This window comes from Cervus elaphus, chromosome 33 (genome assembly GCF_910594005.1).
Source record: "Cervus elaphus chromosome 33, mCerEla1.1, whole genome shotgun sequence".
Classification (NCBI taxonomy): domain Eukaryota; kingdom Metazoa; phylum Chordata; class Mammalia; order Artiodactyla; family Cervidae; genus Cervus; species Cervus elaphus.
The window spans coordinates 3,733,014-3,755,061 of record NC_057847.1 but is presented as its reverse complement, the minus strand read 5'-3'; the positions used below and the strand labels follow the sequence as shown (position 1 = coordinate 3,755,061).

The window sequence follows — 22,048 nt, the reverse complement described above, 5'->3', positions numbered from 1 at the left end:
CTTATTCATCTTGTATAATTAAAATTTTGTACTCTTTGACCAACGTCTTCCCATTTCTTCCCCCGCCCCTCAGCCCTTAGCAACCATTCTACTCTGATTGTATGAGTCTGACTTTTAGATTACACATATAAGTGAAATTATACAGTATTTGTTTTTCCGTGTCACGTAGCATAGGGGTCGTTAACATTGTTGCAAAGGGCAGGATTTCCTTCTTTTTTAAGGCTGAATTATACACACACACACACACACACACACACATTCTCCATCCATTCATCTGGATATTAAGTATAATACCTAATATTTAGGTATTAGGTTTCCATGTCTTGACTATTGTGAATAATGCTGCAGTGAACATGGGAGTGCAAATATCTCTTGAGAGATCCTGATTTCATTTCCTTTGGATATACATCCAGAAATGGGATTGTTGGATCATATAATAGTTCTATTTTAAATTTTTTGAGGAATCGCCATACTGTTTTCCAAAGTAGCTGTGCCAATTTACATTCCCATCATCAGTGTGTAAGGGTTTCCTATTCTCCACCCTAACACCGTCTTTTGTCTTTTTAATAACAGCCATTCTAATGTGTGAGGTGATACCTCATTATGGTTTCGATTTGCCTTTCCTTGATATTGAAATGTCAAGTGACATTGAGTATTTTCTTTCAAGAAATGTCTATTCAGGTCCCTTTGCCCATTTTTAAATTGGGTTATTTGTTTTTGTTTGTTTTGCTATTAAGTTGTGAGTCCCTTAAGAGATTTTGCCTATTAACCCTTTATATTTACAAATATGTTCTCCTATTCCATAGGCTGCCTTTTCAGTCTGTTGAGGGTTTCCTTTTACTGTGCAAAAAGCTTTCTAGTTTGATGCAATCCAATCCCACCTAGTTTTGCTTTCGCAGTCCTGTGTTTTTCAAATGTGTCATATCCAAAAATCACTGCCTAGACCAATGCCAAGAAGATTTCCCTTTGTTTTCTTCTAGGAGGTTAATGGTTTCAGGTCTTACATTTAAGTCTTTAATCCATTTTGAGTTGACTTTTGAGGGGCCAATTTTATTCAGCAGCTTAAAAAAAAAAACCCTATGTCCAGTACTTAGGGATTTCTATTGCCTCCCAGTCAGAGCCTGCAGTCTTAACCTTGCAGGGCTCAGAGCTCACATACAAGCCTCTTGTTCCATCCACATGAGGAGCTCTGTCACAGTCACTGTGCCCCTCCAATGGGTCAGAAGGCTGCAGCTGAGGGGGCCAAGGAAACTGCAGCGCATCTCAGATGTGGGCAGAGGTGTCCAGGCTCCAGGCTCAGCTCTGTGGCTCCTGGAGTAGGAGGAACCCATGGTGGGATGACGTGCAGAGGCGGGGTGTTCCCTTGTGGGTGACTGTGTGTTCAGATTCTGTGTGTGTGCCAGTTCTACATGCATGTGAGAGATGAGGTTACCTGAAGACATTACCATCCTGCTGAACAGTACAGGTGAAATACCTGTCGGTGTGGCAGAGGAGGGTTGGGATATATCCAGATGGGCTGTCTGCCCCCTGCAGATCTGAAGGTTTAGCCTGGCTCTACCTATCTGTCTAGTAAGGGAAAACAGTCTTCTGCTCCTGCCCAGTTCTTTAAAAAAAACTGGTTCAAGATTTTCTCTCTCAACCTCTTACCAGGATGGTAGGGGCTCCCTGCACCCCAAATCCCATGCCTCTGGTGGGGAATGGCTCAGACCTCTGACCCGGGTCATTTTGCCCCTGTGGTTCTAGAGCCATCAGACACCCAGGAAAGAGGGCGCAGAGGGCTGTGTGTCTTCAGGCCGCTGGTCAGAGCAGTACCGAGTGCTATGGGTCTGCAAGACCTACCTGGCCTCCGGGGGCATGCTTTAGGACTTCAGTCTTGGCCCAGTTCTGGGATGAGGTTTCTGTCCCCTCCACAGCTGAGCAGCCCGGCAGAGTTTCAGTGGGAGAAGAACCTCTGAACCTGGGCCAGGACAGAGGACTGAGAGGTGGCCTCTGCCCAACCTTGGGCACCCGGGCTTCAGATCCCGGTGATCTGGGTACATGGCAGGAAAGACAACAGCAACAGGCTTTCTGTATTTCATGACCAAAAGCAAAGCCAAAAAAAGCTTGAAAGCAAAGGCCGAGGCCCCCGAGGGGTTTGGGCTGGAAGGATCCAAGCCAGGGAGAGGAAGGTAAGTGGAGGAGGCAGCAGGGCCTGGCCCACCAGGCTGGTGGCGTGGATCAGTGTGCAGGTCTGTGAGGGGGCAGGACTGCTGTGGAGATGGGGGCAAGGCTTTGGGAGCTGAGGGAAGAGGAAGGCTGCCCTGGGCTGCTGGCCATGGACACTTGCAGGCCTAGAGCACTGACCAGTACTGGGCTCCTCCCTGGGGCTGCGGAGTGGGTGCAAGAACCATGTCAGGTCTGGGGACAGATATCCAGGGTCACAGGCACTGGGGAAGACAGAAACTCCTGGAGAGAGGGGGGTCAGACCCCCTCCATGGAGGGGTGGTCGCAAGCTGGCCTTGAGTCCTGTGGCGTTCTCTAAATGCTCCACCAATAAGTGCTAGGAGCCACAGGAAGGCCAGACTACCTTCTGCCCTTGGTGACTCTGTGGCTCTGTGGGCCAGGCCAGTCCTGCTTCCTACCTGCAGTGCTGCTTGTGTGGAGTTAGTCACTCAGCTGTGTCTGACTCTTTTCTACCTCGTGGATGGAGCCCACCAGGCTCCTCTGTCCATGGGATTTTCCAGGCAAGAATACTGGAGTGGATTGCAAGTTCCTTCTCCAGGAGATCTTCCCAATCCAGGGATCAAACCCGGGTCTCCCACATTGCAGGCAGATTCTTTACTGTCTGAGTCATGTCAGGAAAGCTGTGCTGGCTTACTTATTGGCAAAACTCCTTAAAAAACATTTTAAGCCCCAGGTTGGAGTACAAGCTTTATGTCTGTCTGCCCTCTAGTCTGGGTGTCATCTTATTTCAGCAGGATGATCCACGAGCTGCCCCCAGTCTGCCTTGCCCTCCTGGAGCAGGGCCATCAGAGCAGCTCGATACACAAGTGCTTAGAGGGGAGCCAGACACATGAAAGCCCTTAGCTCCATGCAGCAAGTGGTCAGAGCTGGGGGCAAGCCCCACTCCCCATGCGTGCCATCCCACATTGCAGCTTGGCCCGGCCCAGAGGGGAGACACTGCTGTCTGCAGGGCAGTGAGTGGCCACCAGGAGATCCCAGGCCTCCTAGCTGGGAGCTGTGACTACCATCCTCTGGTTCTCTCTCACAACTTGGTGTGGGGGTTGAAATGAAAAGGGAACCATGTCTTACAAAGACATTGCCTACTTTCAGCCTTCAACTCTTCAGAAAAAAAATCCCTGGGGTAAGAATGTCCTCAAGCCTGACCTCAGGGATGTCTCTGGCTCAGCAGGGCATGGCTGAAGCCATACAGGCAGGGAGAGAATGGGAGGAGGGTAGAAATTGGGCAGACAGGCAGGCCCAGGCCTGGGCCCGGTCACAGGCATCTGGAGGGGACAGTGACGAGAGGGGACACTTCTGGGCCCTGACACTAACTCATCCTGCACGAACTGGACCATCACGAGGTGTGAGGCACAAGTCAGGTGCAGGAAATACGGGGAGAAGACACCGCTGTGCCCCTTCTCCTTCCACGAGGGCACATGCAGTAAAAGCCAGGCACCTATACAGACGGGCGCTGTCTGCCCCCACCCCACTGTCAGCTCCCTGAGAGCAGGACTGCATCCTCTGCACAGCTCTGTCCCGAGGCTGGGACACTGCCTGACACACACACGCAGTAAATGTCACAGGCACAGAACACACAGGCGAACGCTGCCCATCCAGACCCTTCTGTGGTCACACACACGCACTCCTCACACACTCAGAACACAAAAGGGCTTCACAGTCCCCTGAGATGTACCTGCTCTTCAGCCCAGGTGGTTTCCGTTCCCTCCTGCTTAGGAAACTGAGGAGTGATCACTCCTTCTTAGGTCACCAGGAATAAAAAAGGGTCCCAATTTAGAGCATGACACTCATATGTTCTTAGAAAATACAAGTGATGTTATTTAGTGTGGACTTTTCTCTGACACCTGTGGCTTCTGTTATTTCAAGCCTGAAACCCACGCCGAGCCCCAGCAAGCCTTCTTGCCACACGCGTGAGAGCCGTGCGCATGAGAGGGGCCGGGGATGCAGAGGAGGACGCGCTGCCCTCACAAGGCTGGGTGAACCAGCCTGTCCCCGGAGACTCAACTCTGACGTCTCTGGAGTTCCCGATAAGGTGAATCTCGTGAATGCTGCCAACAAATCATAACAAATACTGCTTTTCCTGAGTATCCAGTACACCTGGGTACCATGACTCCGACATGCCAGTGGGCATGGGTGCAACATCTACCCCACATTGAGGAAACAGAGGCTGAGACAGAATAACCTGCAGCAGCTCCTCCACTAGCCAGTGTCAGGAAGGACTTTGTACATCAGGGTCTGGACGTGCCGGTGGGTCTCATGGAGAGGGCAGCCCGGTCTCTGCCCCGAGTCAGCTCACTGCATCACTGGAGGGGCTCTGCAGCCCGCCCTGGGCCTCCTCTGTCTCCCCCTCCATCCCGGGGGCTCTCACAGGGTCCGGGGAAGACCAGAACCTGGGAAGCACTGAGGGTTCTAAACATAAGTACAACATCACCACCCTGTCCACTCTGTAACCTCAAATGCCAGGCAGGACCTTTGAACCAAACAGGAAACAAATTCTCTAAGCAGTCAAAATAGGTCCCATACAATTCATAGTCCAAATTGCCTTCATTTCCATCAAAATGTAGATGGAAATGCCCCACATCTCCTGCCCCACATCAGAGATTATTTGTTCTTCTAGAGCACTCCTGGCTCTCAGCTTTCCTCATCCAAAGCATCTGAGAGTGGACAATTTGTCAAGGGTTGAAAAGGCACGTCCCCAGCCAGCAGCACGATGTGACCGGCCAGATTCCACCACCAGATAGGAGACGGCTATAAAAAGCAGACACAAGAGCTGTAACAAGGCAGCGCTGATGGCCAATCAGATAACCCCACACCTTTTCAGAGTCCTGGAAAGCTTTACCTTACTGTTGCTTCCGCATTATCATCCTCATTATTGGAGACCAAGAACCTACTGCATGCCATGTTACTTACATTTGTTATTTCAGTCTGTCCTCCTGCAACCACATGGTCATCCTATTTTACAGTTCAACAAACCAGTGCTCACAGGGCTACCTGCTCAAATCTATGTGTCTGGTCACTGCAGGGAGGAGTTCTGATCCAGGGGTGGGAGGCTCTCCCCCACAGTACACGTCCTCCCACCACGGTTGAGCCCCAGGACTGAGAAGGGCAGCTGAATCATCAAGGAAAAGCAAAACATTTTCTGTGAATTATGCTTAAGATGACATCGTTTTGGAGCCCCTTCTACTCAAAATAGCTTATCAGAAGCACTTAAAGGCTTCAAATATTGGAAAAATCAATTTATTTGGATGCTTAATCCTTATGAATAATGGATTTTGAAGAAATCATTACTTCATGGCTATTTTAAATCATTTAAGGGGCTAACCCCTGTCCTCCTTCCTCCCAAGCAGATCTTCCATTGAGGATGGTATTACGGGCTTATATCATAGGTGCTGGGTACCACACCTGCTATTCTGGGTTCCCTGAAGGCCCCATGAAGGCAGAGAGGAGGGACCTCAGATTTGACAAGCTCCGCTCGTGGACACCATGTTCCAAAGCGAGAGGCACAGACTGGAACTGTGACGCGTGCACACCGTGCCACTGCCGTCTGCTCGGAGCGCAGTCTGTGGCTGTCCGGGCCTGCGTGAGCGTGCTGGAGGTGCTCCCCTGGCCGGGTCGCGCGTCCCAGCCCTGTCCACCCACGCAGCCCCGACTGTACCTCGTTGATGGCCAACTGCTCGCCGCCCCCTCCAGTGTGGCTGTAGTGGTGGCTGGAGCTGTGCCCATCCTCATACAGGTCCTCCTCACTGCCCGCCTCATCTCCACGCAGGGCCATGTCCAGAGCGCCATCAGGGAGGGCTGGAAGGAGAGAGAGAAGCTGCCAAAGAGGACCGAGGGAGGGGACCCACGGAAAAGGAGACACGCCTTTCAGAGATGAACAGTCCTTCTTCGAGAGGAGAGGCGGGGTCAGGGAACCAGATTCTCAAGCCATTCTTGCTGCAAAAACATAATCTGGCTGAAAGAGTGCACTGGTTGACTTCACACCACCACTATACATCACTTACCATTCAGTCCCCACCAGTTCCATAAACAAGGACACACAATTATGTCCAGTGGCAAGACACCCAAGACCCCCCCAGTTGAATTAGATTCAAAATCACTTACCAGTGTATCAGATATAGATGATATACCTTATCATACTTTATACATGGTATAAAGCCCTAAAAATGCTAATGACTAATTTTTTTTATCTTTATTTTATTTTTTTTTCATTTATTTTTATTAGTTGGAGGCTAATTACTTTACAATATTGAAGTGGGTTTTGTCATACATTGACATGAAGAAGCCATGGATTTACATGTATTCCCCATCCCGATCCCCACTCCCACCTCCCTCTCCACCCGATCCCTCTGGGTCTTCCCAGTGCACCAGGCCCGAGCACTTGTCTCATGCATCCAACCTGGGCTGGTGATCTGTTTCACTATAGATAACATACATGTTTTGATGCTGTTCTCTCGAAACATCCCACCCTCACCTCCTCCCACAGAGTCCAAAAGTCTGTTCTGTACTTCTGTGTCTCTTTTTCTGTTTTGCATATAGGGTTATCATTACCATCTTCCTAAATTCCATATATATGTGTTAGTATGCTGTAATGTTCTTTATCTTTCTGGCTTACTTCACTCTGTATAATGGGCTCCAGTTTCATCCATCTCATTAGAACTGATTCAAATGTGTTCTTTTTAACAGCTGAGTAATATTCCATGGTGTATATGTACCACAGCTTCCTTATCCATTCGTCTGCTGATGGGCATCTAGGTTGCTTCCATGTCCTGGCTATTATAAACAGTGCTGCAATGAACATTGGGGTGCACGTGTCTCTTTCAGATCTGGTTTCCTCGGTGTGTATGCCCAGGAGTGGTATTGCTGGGTCATACGGCAGTTCTATTTCCAGTTTTTTAAGAAATCTCCACACTGTTCTCCATAGTGGCTGTACTAGTTTGCATTCCCACCAACAGTGTAAGAGGGTTCCCTTTTCTCCACACCCTCTCCAGCATTTATTGCTCGTAGACTTTTGGATAGCAGCCATCCTGACTGGCGTGTAATGGTACCTCATTGTGGTTTTGATTTGCATTTCTCTGATAATGAGTGATGTTGAGCATCTTTTCATGTGTTTGTTAGCCATCTGTATGTCTTCTTTGGAGAAATGTCTGTTTAGTTCCTTGGCCCATTTTTTGGTTGAGTCATTTATTTTTCTGGAATTGAGCTGCAGGAGTTGCTTGTATATTTTTGAGATTAATCCTTTGTCTGTTTCTTCATTTGCTATTATTTTCTCCCATTCTGAGGGCTGTCTTTTCACCTTGCTTATAGTTTCCTTTGTTGTGCAAAAGCTTTTAAGTTTCATTAGGTCCCATTTGTTTATTTTTGCTTTTATTTCCAATATTCTGGGACGTGGGTCATAGAGGATTCTGCTGTGATTCATGTCAGAGAGTGTTTTGCCTATGTTCTCCTCTAGGAGTTTTATAGTTTCTGTTTTTACATTTAGATCTTTAATCCATTTTGAGTTTATTTTTGTGTACGGTGTTAGAAAGTGTTCTAGTTTCATTCTTTTACAAGTGGCTGACCAGTTTTCCCAGCACCACTTGTTAAAGAGATTGTCTTTTTTCCATTGTATATCCTTGCCTCCTTTGTCGAAGATAAGGTGTCCATAGGTTCGTGGATTTATCTCTGGGCTTTCTATTCTGTTCCATTGATCTATATTTCTGTCTTTGTGCCAGTACCATACTGTAATGACTGATTATTAAATATGTGTATCTCCAAAGAAATATACAGTATACAGATGCAAATATTGTTTGAAAATTAATAAAATAAACACATTTTTATCATCCTGATATTTATCATCCTGTTTAAGAAAATACAGACTCTTAGAATTCACACTCCTGTATATCCCACTTCAGTCCCACTCCCCACTCTCTCCTTTAGAATTATCCAGTGTTTCAAGCTTTTTTAAAACTATACCCAGGCTCTCTTTGCTTTGGCATGTATTTCTGCTGAGTTTTGCATGGTTTGACCTTTTCTTCTCTGATTGGCTTTTTCACCCAGCAGTTCATGGAGCTGTGACTGATTCAGTCTCCCTGATGAACAGTCTTGCACTATGTGAGTATCTGTCAGTTTTGCAGGCAGGCTGCACTGCTGCAGACAGCCGGCGGTTCCCAGTCTGTCGCTGGTACAGAGGATGGTGATGCAGACCCACATGCCTCCAGGGCACACACCCCAGACTTTCTCCCAGTTTCCCAACTCCTTTTCAAGGGACTGTCCCCATCCAAAAAGCCTCTTATACATTGTTTTCCTATTCACCCCAAAGAAAATACCACAAATATACTGTATATTTTAAAGTTCTGTGGCTCTTTGGAGGATCACAAACTATTGTAACAGCTAAGATTTTTGCCCCCGTTGGATGAAATCATTACCTGTGGTGTGAATTCATGCTCCTGGGTATAGACAGCTAGGGGCGACATCCCTAGGTCCTGGGTATACCACACTCTTCCCTAAACCATCCTACCAGTTTAGACTTCAGACAGTGTGTATGAATGTTCTCACCACTCTACATCCTCCCAACTCTTGGGATGGGCATTGTTGGACATTTTCATTTTTGACAGGCTGATGGGTATGAGATGGGATCTTAATTTTTATTTAAAATTTTTATTAAAATTTTTTAAATTTAAAATTCTTAAATTTTAAGAATTTTAAGATCTTAATTTTAATTTAAAATTCTCTGCTTACTAATGAGTTGAGCATCTATGTTTATGGATTATTTGTATTTCCTTTAATGTGAAGTGTCTGTCTATTGAGTTGTTTTATCTTTAATATAATCATTAATGTAAAAATATATATTTCTATGTGAGTCTAGTTTTATATACATATACTTTCCTCCCTTTATTCTGGATTCTAAATCTTTGTCACCCATCTGTGCTACAAGTATAATTTCCCTGTTTGTAATGCCTTGTTTCTTTAAGGTATTTTTGACGAACAGAAGTTCTTTATTTATTTATTTACTTATTTTTTAGCCATGCCATATGGCTTGTGGGATCTTAGTTCCCCAATCAGGGATCCAACCTAGGCCCCCTGCAGTGAAAGCTCAGAGTCCTAACCACTGGACTTCCAGGGGATTCGCAAGAAGTTCTTCATTTTAATATAGACAAATTTGCCAATGTTATCATGTATAGTTTATATTTTGCAGAATTTCTTTCATTCCTAGTGCATGGACATACAGTTGCGTGTCTGTCTCCGGCTGCGCTGGGTCTTCGCTGCTGAAGGAGGGCTGCTCTAGTTGCGGTGCACGTGCTCCTCACGGCGGTGGCTTCTCGTTGCAGAGCACAGGCTCCAGGGCGCACAAGCTTCAGCAGCGACATGGCGTGGGCTCAGCAGTCACGGCACTCAGGCTCTGGTACACCCCACGGCATGTGGGCTCTTCCTGGACCAGGGATCGCACTTCTGTCGCCCGCATTGGTAGGCGGGTTCTTACCTACTGCACCACCAGGGAAATCCTGGTTTATATTTTGTGCGTTTAGGAAATTCTTTTCTACCTCAAGGTTATAAAGATATTCTCCTTTCATGTTTTATATTTTTCTTCAGACATTTAGGCTTCCCAGGTGGCTCAGATAGTAAAGTGTCTGCCTGCAACGTGGGAGACCTGGGTTCGATCCCTGGGTCAGGAAGATCCCCTGCAGAAGGAAATGGCAGCCCACTCCAGTACTCTTGCCTGGAAAATTCCATGGACGGAGGAGTCTGGTAGGCTACAGTACATGGGGTTGCAAACAGCCAGACACAACTGAGTGACTTCACTTTCACTTAGACATTTGTTTTTAACACACTTGGAAATGCTTTTTATGTTATCGTGTGTGGCTGGAATCTGTAATACTGTGATTTATAATAAGAAATAGATGCTTGATGTTCAGCCTGTTCCTGGCACAGAGCTCCTACAACCCTTGGAATATCCTATATGTGACCACGGTGTCTTATGTTATGCTAATGATGTGGTCCTGAACTGACCTGAGCAACCCCAGGTCTGTGCCTGGAGACCAAATGGTCTTGAGCCCACCTTGGGAGCAGGGAGCTTTTACTGACATACACAGTCAGGAATCCCAAGGAACTCTCATAACTTTTATTTCATTTGAAAACTGTTTTATTATGGAAACTTTCAAATGTGTACAAAGGGAGACATGATGGTATAAGAAACCTTGTACACCCATCACCCAGCTTCGATAATTCTCAACATGTGGGCAGTTTTGTTTCATCATCATGAATGTTCCATCATTTAGCATTGCTTCCTCACTAGATCCAAGACAAGACATGGTTTCATCTGTAAATATTATAATATATATTTCTAAATAAGATGAGGACTATTTTTTTTAAACTACAATACATATCTAAAACAGATTATAGTCCACCCAAGGATGTCTGTCATACCTTCTCCTCTACAGCACGAAAAAAATCTTATTTTGAAATAAATGTAAAGTATAGGGTGTTGAGACTCTAGTGCAGAGCGATCCTGTGTCCTCTTCACCCAGTTTCCCCCAATGATTATATTTCATATGACTCCAGGAAATTGCCCATGGTATAAGACCTGTAAATTGTTCTGTCATTTTATACCTGTGTAGATTTGTGTAACCACCACAGCAACCATTATATAAGCTTGGGAGGTTGACTTTTTTCACTCAGGCAAATGTCCTTGGGATTCATCCAAGTGGTTGCTTCTATTTTTACTTCATTCCTTTTTATTGCTTACTAGTACTCCATGCCGGAGAAGGCAGTGGCAATCCACTCCAGTACTCTTGCCTGGAAAATCCCATGGACGGAGGAGCCTGGTAGGCTGCAGTCCATGGGGTTGCAAAGAGTCGGACAAGACTGAGCGACTTCACTTTCACTTTTCACTTTCATGCATTGGAGAAGGAAATGGCAACCCACTCCAGTGTTCTTGCCTGGAGAATCCCAGAGACGGTGGAGCCTGGTGGGCTGCCGTCTATGGGGTCGCACAGAGTCGGACACGACTGAAGTGACTTAGCAGCAGCAGCAGTACTCCATGCAATAGATGTAAACGTTTGTTTAAACATTCACCCATTGAAAGACATCCAGGTAGTTTTCAATTTTCAGGTTCAGTTCAGTTCAGTGACTCACTCGTGTCTGACTCTTTGTGACCCCATGGACTGCAGCACATCAGGCCTCCCTGTCCATCACCAACTCCCAGAGTTTACTCAAACTCAAGTCCATTGAATCGGTGATGCCATCCAACCATCACATCCTCTGTTGTCCCCTTCTCCTCCCGCCTTCAATCTTTCCCAGCGTCAGCGTCTTTTCAATTGAGTCAGTTCTTCACATCAGGTGGCTAAAGTATTGGAGCTTCACCTTCAGCATCAGTTCCTCCAATGAATATTCAGGACTGATTTCCTTTAGGATGGACTAGTTGGATCTCCCTGCTGTCCAAAGGACTCTCAAGAGTCTTCTGCAACACCATAGTTCAAAAGCATGAATTCTTCAGCGCTCAGCTTTCTGTATAGTCCAACTCTCAAAACCATACATTTCAATTTTATGCTGTTACAAATAAAGCTACTGGGAACTCTCATGTATAGGTTTTGGGGTGGACATAAGTTTTCCATTTTCTGAGATAAATGTGATTGCCCAGGAGTACAATTGCTGAGTCATACTGGTATAGGAAATAGATGAGCTCCAGGTGAGATGTTACAACTGGTCTCCTGTTCACATTTCATGAGGGATAAAAGTGGGCTTCAAACTGGATACTAACAGCATTTCTTGAGATAAGAGTTAGGTGGGCTCCAATTAAGGCATTTACAATCAGCTTCCTATTTGCCCTCCGAAATGGAAGTAACAACAGAAACAGGGTAAACAGCCAGTGCTGGTCTCTTGTAAACACTTTAGTGTAATAGTCGTGGCAAGGACAAAGAGGGGAAAAACCCTATTTGAGCAAAGGATTAAGGGATCTCCACACCCCCTTCTCTTGGGACAAGGGAGAGATTACATGTGCACAGAGAGGCTCCTTGTAGTTCAAAAGTGAAAATTGCTCGATTGTGTCCGACTCTTTGCTACCCCATGGACTATACAGTCCATGGAATTCTCCAGGCCAGAACACTGGAGTGGGTAGCCTTTCTCTTCTCCAGGGGATCTTCCCAACCCAGGGATTGAACCCAGGCCTCCTGCATTGCAGATGGGTTCTTTACCAACTGAGCTATCAAATTATGTGGGTCAAAAGTTAAGAGATAATGCCAGGCCATAATGAACCTTGCTCCTCCCAGAAGCCTTCATTGAAAGGCCTATCTTGGCTGAGGGGTGTGTGCATACCCCAGGGGAGGGTCCCAGGGTAGGTCAGTTGTGGAAAAAGAATCCAGATAATTGGCCTGACGGAAGACAACAACCCGGAAGAACTGCCCTATATAAATAACTAACCACCTCTTTACTGCACTCCTCATAAGCGGAGATGTCCACACCCTTTCTCTCTGGGTGTGCATCTCTGCATTGCTTCTGTCTTAACTAAAAACTGTTTCTCTATGTGCTCTCCCACTTGTGCTACATCTCTAATAATAAACTTTGTAACTGCATTTACAGTTTCTGCCTCCATGAGAAATGCATTTTTCACTGGGGGCAAAGATCAGGGAAAAATAGCTTCTAGCTTCTAGCCTCTAGCCCATGTTGGTCTGATGGCTAGGATTCCTGATTCTCATCCAGGCTACCCAGGTTCAACTACTGGGCAGGGAATTAAGATCTTGCTTCACACCACCACTTGCTGCTGCATCGCTGAGATCAATAGAACAGTTGAAAAAAAATTTTTCTTTTTTTAAGAAACTGTTGAACTATTTTCCAGAGTGATTGTACCATTTTACATTCCCACTACAAAGGATGAAAGATCCAGTTTCTCAGCATCCTTACCAGCATCCTTACCAGGCATTTGGATAGGTGTATAATATCGCTTGTTGTTGTTCAGTTGCTAAGTTGTGTCATGCTATGCGACCACATGGACTGTAGCAAGCCAGGCTCCTCTGTCCTCCACTATCTCCTGGAGTTTGCTCACATTCATATCCATCAAGTTGGTGGTGCTACCTATCCATCTAACAATATTGCATCTTGGTCTTTATTTGCATTTCCCGAAAGGCAAGTGGTGCTGAACATCTTTTGATATGCCTATTTGCCATTCACATATCTTTTCCAATGAAGTATTTCTTCATGTTTCTGTACATTTTCTATTTGTATTGTTTATTGTTTTATGTTGAGATTTGAAGGTTCTGTATATATTCTAGATATGAGTCCTCTGTCAGACATATGGTTTGCAGGTATTTTCTCTCACTCAGTCTGTTGCTTATCTTTTCATCCTCTTAACAAGGATTTTCACAGAGCAAAAGTTTTAAATTTTGATAAAGTTCAATTTACCACTTTTTCCTTTTATGGGTGATGCTCTTGGAGTCACATCTAGGAACTTCACCAAATCTTAGTTCCAAAAGATTTTCACTTATGTTTTCTTCTAAAACCTTTATTGTTTTACTTTTTACACTTGAACCTATGATTCATTTTAGCTTTTTTTTTTTTGTATAAAATGTGAGATTTACGTGAAATTTCATTTTTATTGCCTATGGATGTCCAACTGTTCCAGCACTATTTCTGGAAAAAAAAATATTTCCTCTACTGAACTGCTTCTGTACTTTTGCCAAAATTCTGTTTGCCAAGTGGGGATTTTACTATCAATTTTTAAAAAATTAAAAGAATTATAAGATAATACTATCAGCCAACAAATTAGATAAACTGGGTTATATGAGTAAATTCTTAGAAAAACATATTACTAAAATTGACTCAAGAAGAAATAGAAAATCTGAATAGACTTATAATAAGCAGGGAAATTGAATCACAAACTTCCCAACAGAGAAAAACTCAAGATTTGACAGTTTCACTAGTGAATTCTACCAAACATTTAAACAACAATTAGTATTAATCTTTCTCAAACTCTTCTGAAAAAGGATTATATATTAAAAGAATTACATATCTTAACCAATTTGGATATATTTCTGGCAATTCAAGAATGGTTTAACATATTAAAATAATTCAATATAATATAAGACGGTAAGAGAATGAAGGGAAAAAAACACCCCACATGGTCATCTCAGTTGATGAGAGAGCACTGACAAAGTTCAACACTATTTCATGATCCTATTCAAAACAGGATGGGAAGGGAATGTCCCCAACATGATAAAGGCCATATGTGAAAAATCCATAGCTAACATCATGCTTAACAGTGAGAAACTGAAAGCTCTTCCCTAAGACCAGGAACAAGACAAGGTTGCCTGCTTTCACTGCTTATATTCAACACAGCGTTGCAAGGTGTGCCCAGCTAGGCAAGAAAAAGAAATAAAAATCATCCAAATTGGAAACAACAAAGAAAATTATTTATGCTCATAGATGATACAATCTTAAATATAGAAAACTCTAAAGATACACAACATATTTTAAAGCTAATAAATAAATTCAACAAAGTTGCAGGATATAAATCAACACACAAAAATCAGTTTTACTTTTATATACTTGCAGTGAACAATTTGAAAAGAAACAAAAATTTCAAATTTCACTATAGTAGCATTGAAAATAATAAAATACTTAGGAATAAGTATTAGGTAAAAGAAGGTAAAAGATCTGTACAATGAAAATTGTAACATTGCTGAAAACCATGAAAAGAAAACCTAAATAAATGGAAAGACGTTCCATATTTATGGATTAAGAGATTTAATATTGTTAAGATGACAGTACTATTGAAAGCAGTCTACAGATTCAATGCAATCTCCATAAAATCCTAATGGCATTTTTACAGAAGTAGAAAAACTCATTCCAAAATTCATATGGAATCTCAAGGGACCCTGACTAACCAAAAATATCTTGAAAAAATTAAGCTGGAGGGCTCACAATACTTGATTTCAAAACTTACTACAAAGACACAGTAATCAAACAGTGTGGTACTGGCACAAGGACAGACATATATTCTATTGGTCTAACAGACTAGAATAGAGACCTCAGAAATAAACCATCACCTAAAAGGTTGATTGATTTTTGACAAAGGTGCCAAGATGAGTCAGTGAGGAAAATGACAGTCTTTTCAATAAATTGTTTTGGGAAACTGGATACACACATCCAAAATAATGAAGTTAGGTCTTTATCTAACACCATATACAAAAATTAACTCAAAATGGATCAAAGACCTAAACATAAGAGCTAAAACTGTAAGACTCTGAAGAAAACAGAGGAAAGGTTTTATGACACTGGATGTGGAAATTATTTCTTGTATATGACACCAAAAGCACAGGGAACAACAACAAAAAATAGAGAAACTGGACAATGTCAAGAATTTGAAGTTCTGTACCATATAGGATACTTTTAAGAAAGTGAAAAGGCAGCCTATTGAATGGGAGAAGATATTTGTAAATCATCCATCTGATAAGGGAATAATATCCAGAAATACATAGAAGAACTCCTACAATCAAAGAACCACAACAGAAACAACAACAAACTGATTTTAAAGTGGGTATTAAAAACGGCCATACCACCCTGAATGTGCCTGATCTTGTCTGATCTTGGAAAAATGGGCAAATATCTTGGGTAGACATTTCCTCAAAAAAGATACAGGGCAGCTGCTGTAGAAATGAGTTCAGCAGGTCCTCAAAAAAGCAAAACATAGAATTACCATATGATCTAGCAATCCCACCTCTAGGTATGTACCCAAAAGAACGAAAATCAGGGACTCAGATTCTAAAATACCAATGTTGATGGCAGCATTATTCACAATAGTCAAAAGGTGGAAACAATCCAAACGTCCATCAACAAATAAATGGGTAAACAAAATGTGATATTTACATGTAATGAAATATTATTCAGCCATAAAAAGGAAGGATGTTCTGATAATACTACAACATGGATGAACCTGGAAAGTACTCTGTTAAGTGAAATAATCTAGACCCAAAAGGACACATATATGATCCCATTTATATAAGGTACCTGGAATAGGCAAATTCTTAGCCACAGAAAATAGGTTAGTGGTTACCAGGGGTCAAAGGTAGACGGAAACAGGGAGTTGCTTACAGTTGCTTTCAGTTACAGAGTGTCTATCTGGAGTGATGAAAAAATTTTGCAATATATAGTGATCATGGTTGCACACATTGTGAAAATAATGTCACATATTAAATGGAAAATTTTAAAATATATATGTATCACAATTAAAAAAATTAATAACATAGCAAAAAACCACTGAATTTTATACTTTACAAGGGTGAGTTGTATGGTATATGGCTTATATCTCAATAAAGCTGCTTTAAGAATTGGTGGGTTATTCTTGTTTGGCACTATTTCTGGACTCCCTATTCTGATCCATTAATTTACTTGTTTGTTCTCCAATATCACACAGTCTTGTTTTCTGTAGTTGTGTGTATAATAATCCTTGAAATCTTGTAGAGTGGTTCCTCTTACTTTATTCCTCTTTTTAGAACTATTTTAGCTATTTCTGTTCCTTTGCCTTCCTGTATAAATATTAGAATAATCTTGTCTATATTTATAAAAAAACTTGTTGGGATTTTGATAGAAATAGTTATCAAACCCATGTATCAGTTTGGAGATGAATGGTCATGAGGATCTCCTGGAGAAGGGAACGGCTGCCCACTCTAGTATTTTTGCCTGGAGAGTTCCATGGACAGAGGCACCGGGTGGGCTATACAGTCCATGGGGACACGACTGAGCGACTAACAGTTTCATTTTCACTTTACTCTCCTGAATCCTCCAATCTGTGGACTCTCTCTCCATACATAGATCTTTGATTTCTCTCAGTGCTGCATTATTTAAAAATCCTAGACACCATATAATTTAATCTGTAAATACTAAAGTATACTTCTTAAAAGATACAAAGTTTGTTTCTCTCACTGCCACACCTTCTTCTAGGAGAATTTAAAAATCAATCATCCCTTTGAGGGAACAGAACAGAGTCCTTGTAAGAGTTACTACTTTTCTTGGCTCTTTCTTCGCCAGTCCTAGCTGGAGTCTCAGCAGCTCACAAAATGATTGCTTATTTAGCAAGTTTGCAGCCTGAGAGAAAAAGAAAGCAGTTTCGACATGAGTCTCCCCATGTTTTTATCATCATCTAATGTCCAGCTTTCAGGACAGGGTCTGGAGCAAAGTGGGTGTTTGCGTGAAGGAAGGAAGTAGGAGGCGGTTCACAGGAGTATGAGAGGAGGCGGCAGTGGGAGGACCAACCCAGGACGGCAGTCAGGACACCCAGGCCCTGGCTGGTCTGCAAGCAGCCAGGGAACACAGACAGTCCTCTGTCCTCTGAGATGCATTCAAACTCCTTTTTACATGCAAGGCATCATGAGAGGTTCATGTGCAGTTAATGTGCACGAAGGCATTAAAAGGTGTGGTCCTGTTCTCTGCACGCATCTTCAGTGAACAAATTAATAGGCAAAACATAAGTTGACCATGGCATGGTCAAGACAAAATCAGTCTTGATTTTGGATTTTTAATTTTTATGTAGGAAGACAAGCCAGCTGTCTGATCCATTCTGGGAACCTAATACTTTAGAACATTTAGACAGCAACACAGCTAAGAACCCTGGTGTGCGTGTGTGTGCGCAGTTGCTCAGTCGTGTCCAACTCTTTGTGACCCATTGACTGCGGCATCCAAACAATCCTCTGTCTCTCCACCTACAAGGAAAAGCTGTGGCTCTTCCAAAGAGGGAAGTCTACTGTGTGCTGCCCTAGAGAACAGCAGTTCTCAAAGTGGGTCCCAGGCCATCAGCATCCATTGGGAACTTGTCAGAGACACATTTTCTTGCCCCTCCCCAGAAAGTTTGGATCGGGCCCCTATGGGCTCAACTGGTGCAGACTCAAAGCCTGAGACCCACTGTTCTCAGATAGTTCTTAACAAAGTGATTTACTAATTCTCAGGAAATTCTGCTCCAGCAGAGTCAGGGCAGACAGTCTTTGGGGTGGCTGCCAAGGCCCCTTTAGGAAAGCCTAAAGGGCCTGGCACACACTCTTAGAGTAGAAACAGGAATGCCAGAATGTTGGGGGTGTTGGCAGCCTTCATCGCTCCCCCAGAACCCACTGGTTAGGGGCTTCCACTTATTACATCTTTGCTTGTTTCTGAATTCACTGAAAAGTGTTCAGTGCCAACGGTGTTTGTGTCTCCAGACACACAAGGGGTTCTGAGGACTTCGTGTGAAGAAGACAGACACACACCCTGCTCTCCTGGAGGTCAGAGTCCAGCAGAAACAGGGCAGAAAGAGTGAAGAAGTGATGAAGCAGCAAGCTCAGGAGCCCCTGCCCAAGTGTGGGAGGTCCTGGCCACCCTGTGTTGGGGGTTACCTGGGGGTGTGAGAGGCTGGGGAAGTGTGAAGAGTGTTCTAGGTGACGGGGACAACCTCAGGCCCGAGAAGCAAGTCAGGGGTTGTTCAAGGACATGGAAGAGTTCCAGGATTCCAGGAACAGGGGAAGGAAGGGACAGCAACAGGAGGATGGTTGGTGCAGGCAGTGTTGCTCTAGGTAGTCCCATGCTGAGCAACAAGAGTAAACACTCATACTTCAGCATCTTGGGCTTCTCACCACATCCCAGTGACACAAACAAAGAAGGTTACACTATGCACCTAGTTCTGTAGGTGAGGAAGCTGGGGCCCAGGGAGGTAAAGTTCCTTTCCCCAAATCACCCAGATCTCTGGGCTGTTTTCACCAGACTGAGTCTATTTAAATCCTATATGAAGGATTCTCCTATATGAAGGGTTCCTGCAGATGGCAATTCAGACAAGGGCGGAAAGGTCTGTGTTTGCTGCTTAGGGAGCAAGCAGACGGGGATTTGTCCATTCACTCATTCCTAACCTCCCTGCTGCCTAGCACTGCCTCTCAGCTGGGACCAGATGCAGAGCCACTTTCCATATGTACTGACAGCCCGGTCTGACCCAGAAGAGAGAGGGAGTGGATGCTGCAGCCCCCCACGCCAGTCTGTCCTCTGCATGAGACTGGTCTCTCCCCATGTGCCCTTGTCTGCTCTGCTGCCTCTGCCCAGTGCTGTTGTCTGCCTTCCACTCTATCTGGCCCAGCTTTCATGTTAAATGAAAGAAAAAAAAAATTTTTTTTGATAGACTTTACTTTTTATATTTAATATACTTAAAAATTTTTTTGGCCATGTTGCATGCAGGATCTTAGTTCCCCAGCTAGAGATCCAACCTGTTTTGCCTGCAGTGGAAGCATGGAGTCCTAACCACTGGCCTGCCAGGGAAGTCCGTAGGCTTTACTTTTTAGAAAGTCTGAGATTTACAGAACAGTCAGGCAGACAGTACAAAGAGTTCCTGTATAACTCACACCCAGTTTCTCTCATTAAGATCTTAATTGATAGGGTACATTACTAATAATTAATGGACCAACATTGATACATTATTAATTAAAGTCTATAATTTCCTCAGGGCTTCCCTGAGAGCTCAGTTGGTAAAGAATCCGCCTGCAATGCAGGAGACCCTGGTTCAATTTCTGGGTTGGGAAGATCTGCTGGAGAACCAGATAGACTACCCACTCCAACATTCTTGGGCTTCCCTTGTGGCTCAGCTGGTAAAGAATCTGCCTGCAATGTGGGAGACCTGGGTTCAATCCCTGGGTTGGGAAGATCCCCTGGAGAAGGGAACAGCTACCAACTCCAGTATTCTAGCCTGGAGAATTCCACGGACTGTGTAGTCCATAGGGTTGCAGAGTTGGACACGACCAAGCGACTTTCACTTCACTTCATACTTTCCTCAGTTTTCCCCTTAATACACTTTCTGTTCCAGGATCCCATATCATATTCAGAGATCCCCTTAACTCAAGATTTTGGATTTAGGTTGCACAAAGTCTGCTTTTTTAAGCCCCTGAGTACTTTTTCATTCAGCAAAGAAAACTTTCCAATGTCTATGGCATCAAATCTGAACCCTTTCTGCACATCAAGTCTTATTTCTCAGGGTTTTCTCACAGGAAAGACTGTGACCATCTTTTGTTCTCCCCAGCCTCCCTGTTCTCTACAGGTGAGAGTAAAATAACTTTTACTGAGAATTTATAATGTATTGCCTACTAACCTATCAGATTCAAGTCCACCTGTGAAACAGGTATTATTAGACACGTTACACAGATCATTCTTGAGGCTCACAGAGGTTAAGACACTTGCTAAGGTCTCACAGGCAGTCAGCAGCAGAAGCAGGATTAAAATCTGCCCAAATGCCCACCCTCTTGCCTGCACTTCTCCAGGGCCTCTGAGCTTCTGGCTTCCATGAGCACATAGCCTCTTGCCTCCCTGTGGCCTACCATCCTGCTACGTGTGGCTGTTTGCTGCCCCAATTCCCTATTATTCAAAGAATTAAGTTCCAGGGAAATCAGTCAATTACAGGTCTTCATGTATAAAAGATGCTATTCGGTTACAATTACTTCAAAAAGCAATTACATTTAAAATGTGTCATGTCATGCTTTAGCTGTAAGTGAAACATGATTTTTGATACATGCTATTTTATGGTCAACAAATGTGAAGTGGAAAATTTAGGTAATGACTTTGATTTTTTAATTTAACATAATGAGCCCACAATATAATATTTTAAATCACAGACTTTTGGAATACAAATCCAAAGAAGGCAAATTACAAATTTTGGTAAATCAATATAATACTCTATAATATAATGAAATTATGTCACATAATACTTTAATGAAAAATTTCATTTTCAGTTTAATATTCTGCTATGCAATGAAATCATATCATGCATTACTTTAATAATAATTTTCAGTGCAAAAAATTAAACATCATGATTGTTCATGGTAGATTTAGCTGGGCAGTTATTTTTTTTCAAGTGTGCCAGTACATTTTATAAGTGGGATATTGTTGATTTATAATATTGATCTAGTTTCAGGTATATCATATGCAGATTCAAAATTTTACAGATTATACTCCATTTAAAGTTATTATAAAATATTGGCTATATTCCCTGTGCTGTACAATATATCCCTGCAGCTTATTTATTTTATACATAGTAGTTTGTACCTTGTAAGTCTCTGCCCCTATCTTGCCTCCCCTTCCTCTCTCACCCTGGTAACCACTAGTTTGTTCTCTATATCTGTGTGTCTGCTTCTATTTTATTATGCTCATTTGTTTGTTTTATTTTTTAGATTCCACATACAAGTGGTAACATATAGTTTTGTCTTTGACTTTATTTCACTAAGCATAATACCTACCAGGTCTATCTATCTTACTGCAAATGGCATTCTAGCATTCTTTTTTATGAGTAATATTTCATATATATATATATATATATATACACACACATACACTATACACACACACATATATATATACACCACATCTTCTTTATCTATTCATGGACACTTAGGTTGCTTCTACATCTTGCCTATTACAAATAATGCTGTTATGAACATTGAACTGCATGTATCTTTTTGAATTAGTGTTTTCTTTTTCTTCAGATATTCCACCTAGCAGTGGAATTGATCATACGGTAAATCTAATTTTAGTTTTTTGAGGAACCTCCATAATGCTTTCCACAGTGGCTACACCAATTTGCATTCCACCAAGAGTATAAGAGGGTTCTTTTTCCACATTCTCACCAACATTTGTTATCTGTGGTCTTTTTCATGATAGCCATTCTGACAGGTAGGAGGTGATATCTCATTATGGTTTTGATTGGCATTTCTCTGATGATTAATGACATTAAGCATTCTTCCATGTGCCTGTTGGCCATCTGTATGTTTAGGAAAAAATGTATATTCAGGTCTTCTGCCCATGTTTAAAAAACATTTGCCTTTCAGGCTCTGCAGTTTCTTTCTTTCTCTCTTCCTCCCTCCCT

At 43.1% G+C, this 22,048-nt stretch overlaps 1 protein-coding gene across 1 annotated transcript in view; it reads right to left on the bottom strand.

The window, feature by feature from the left end:
* ARHGEF4 (Rho guanine nucleotide exchange factor 4) overlaps window positions 1-22,048 on the bottom strand; it is a 296,891-nt gene that overhangs the window by 14,718 nt on the left and 260,125 nt on the right. The window contains 1 exon segment of the mRNA XM_043894094.1: window positions 5,876-6,015. Coding sequence (XP_043750029.1) covers window positions 5,876-6,015 — 140 coding nt within the window.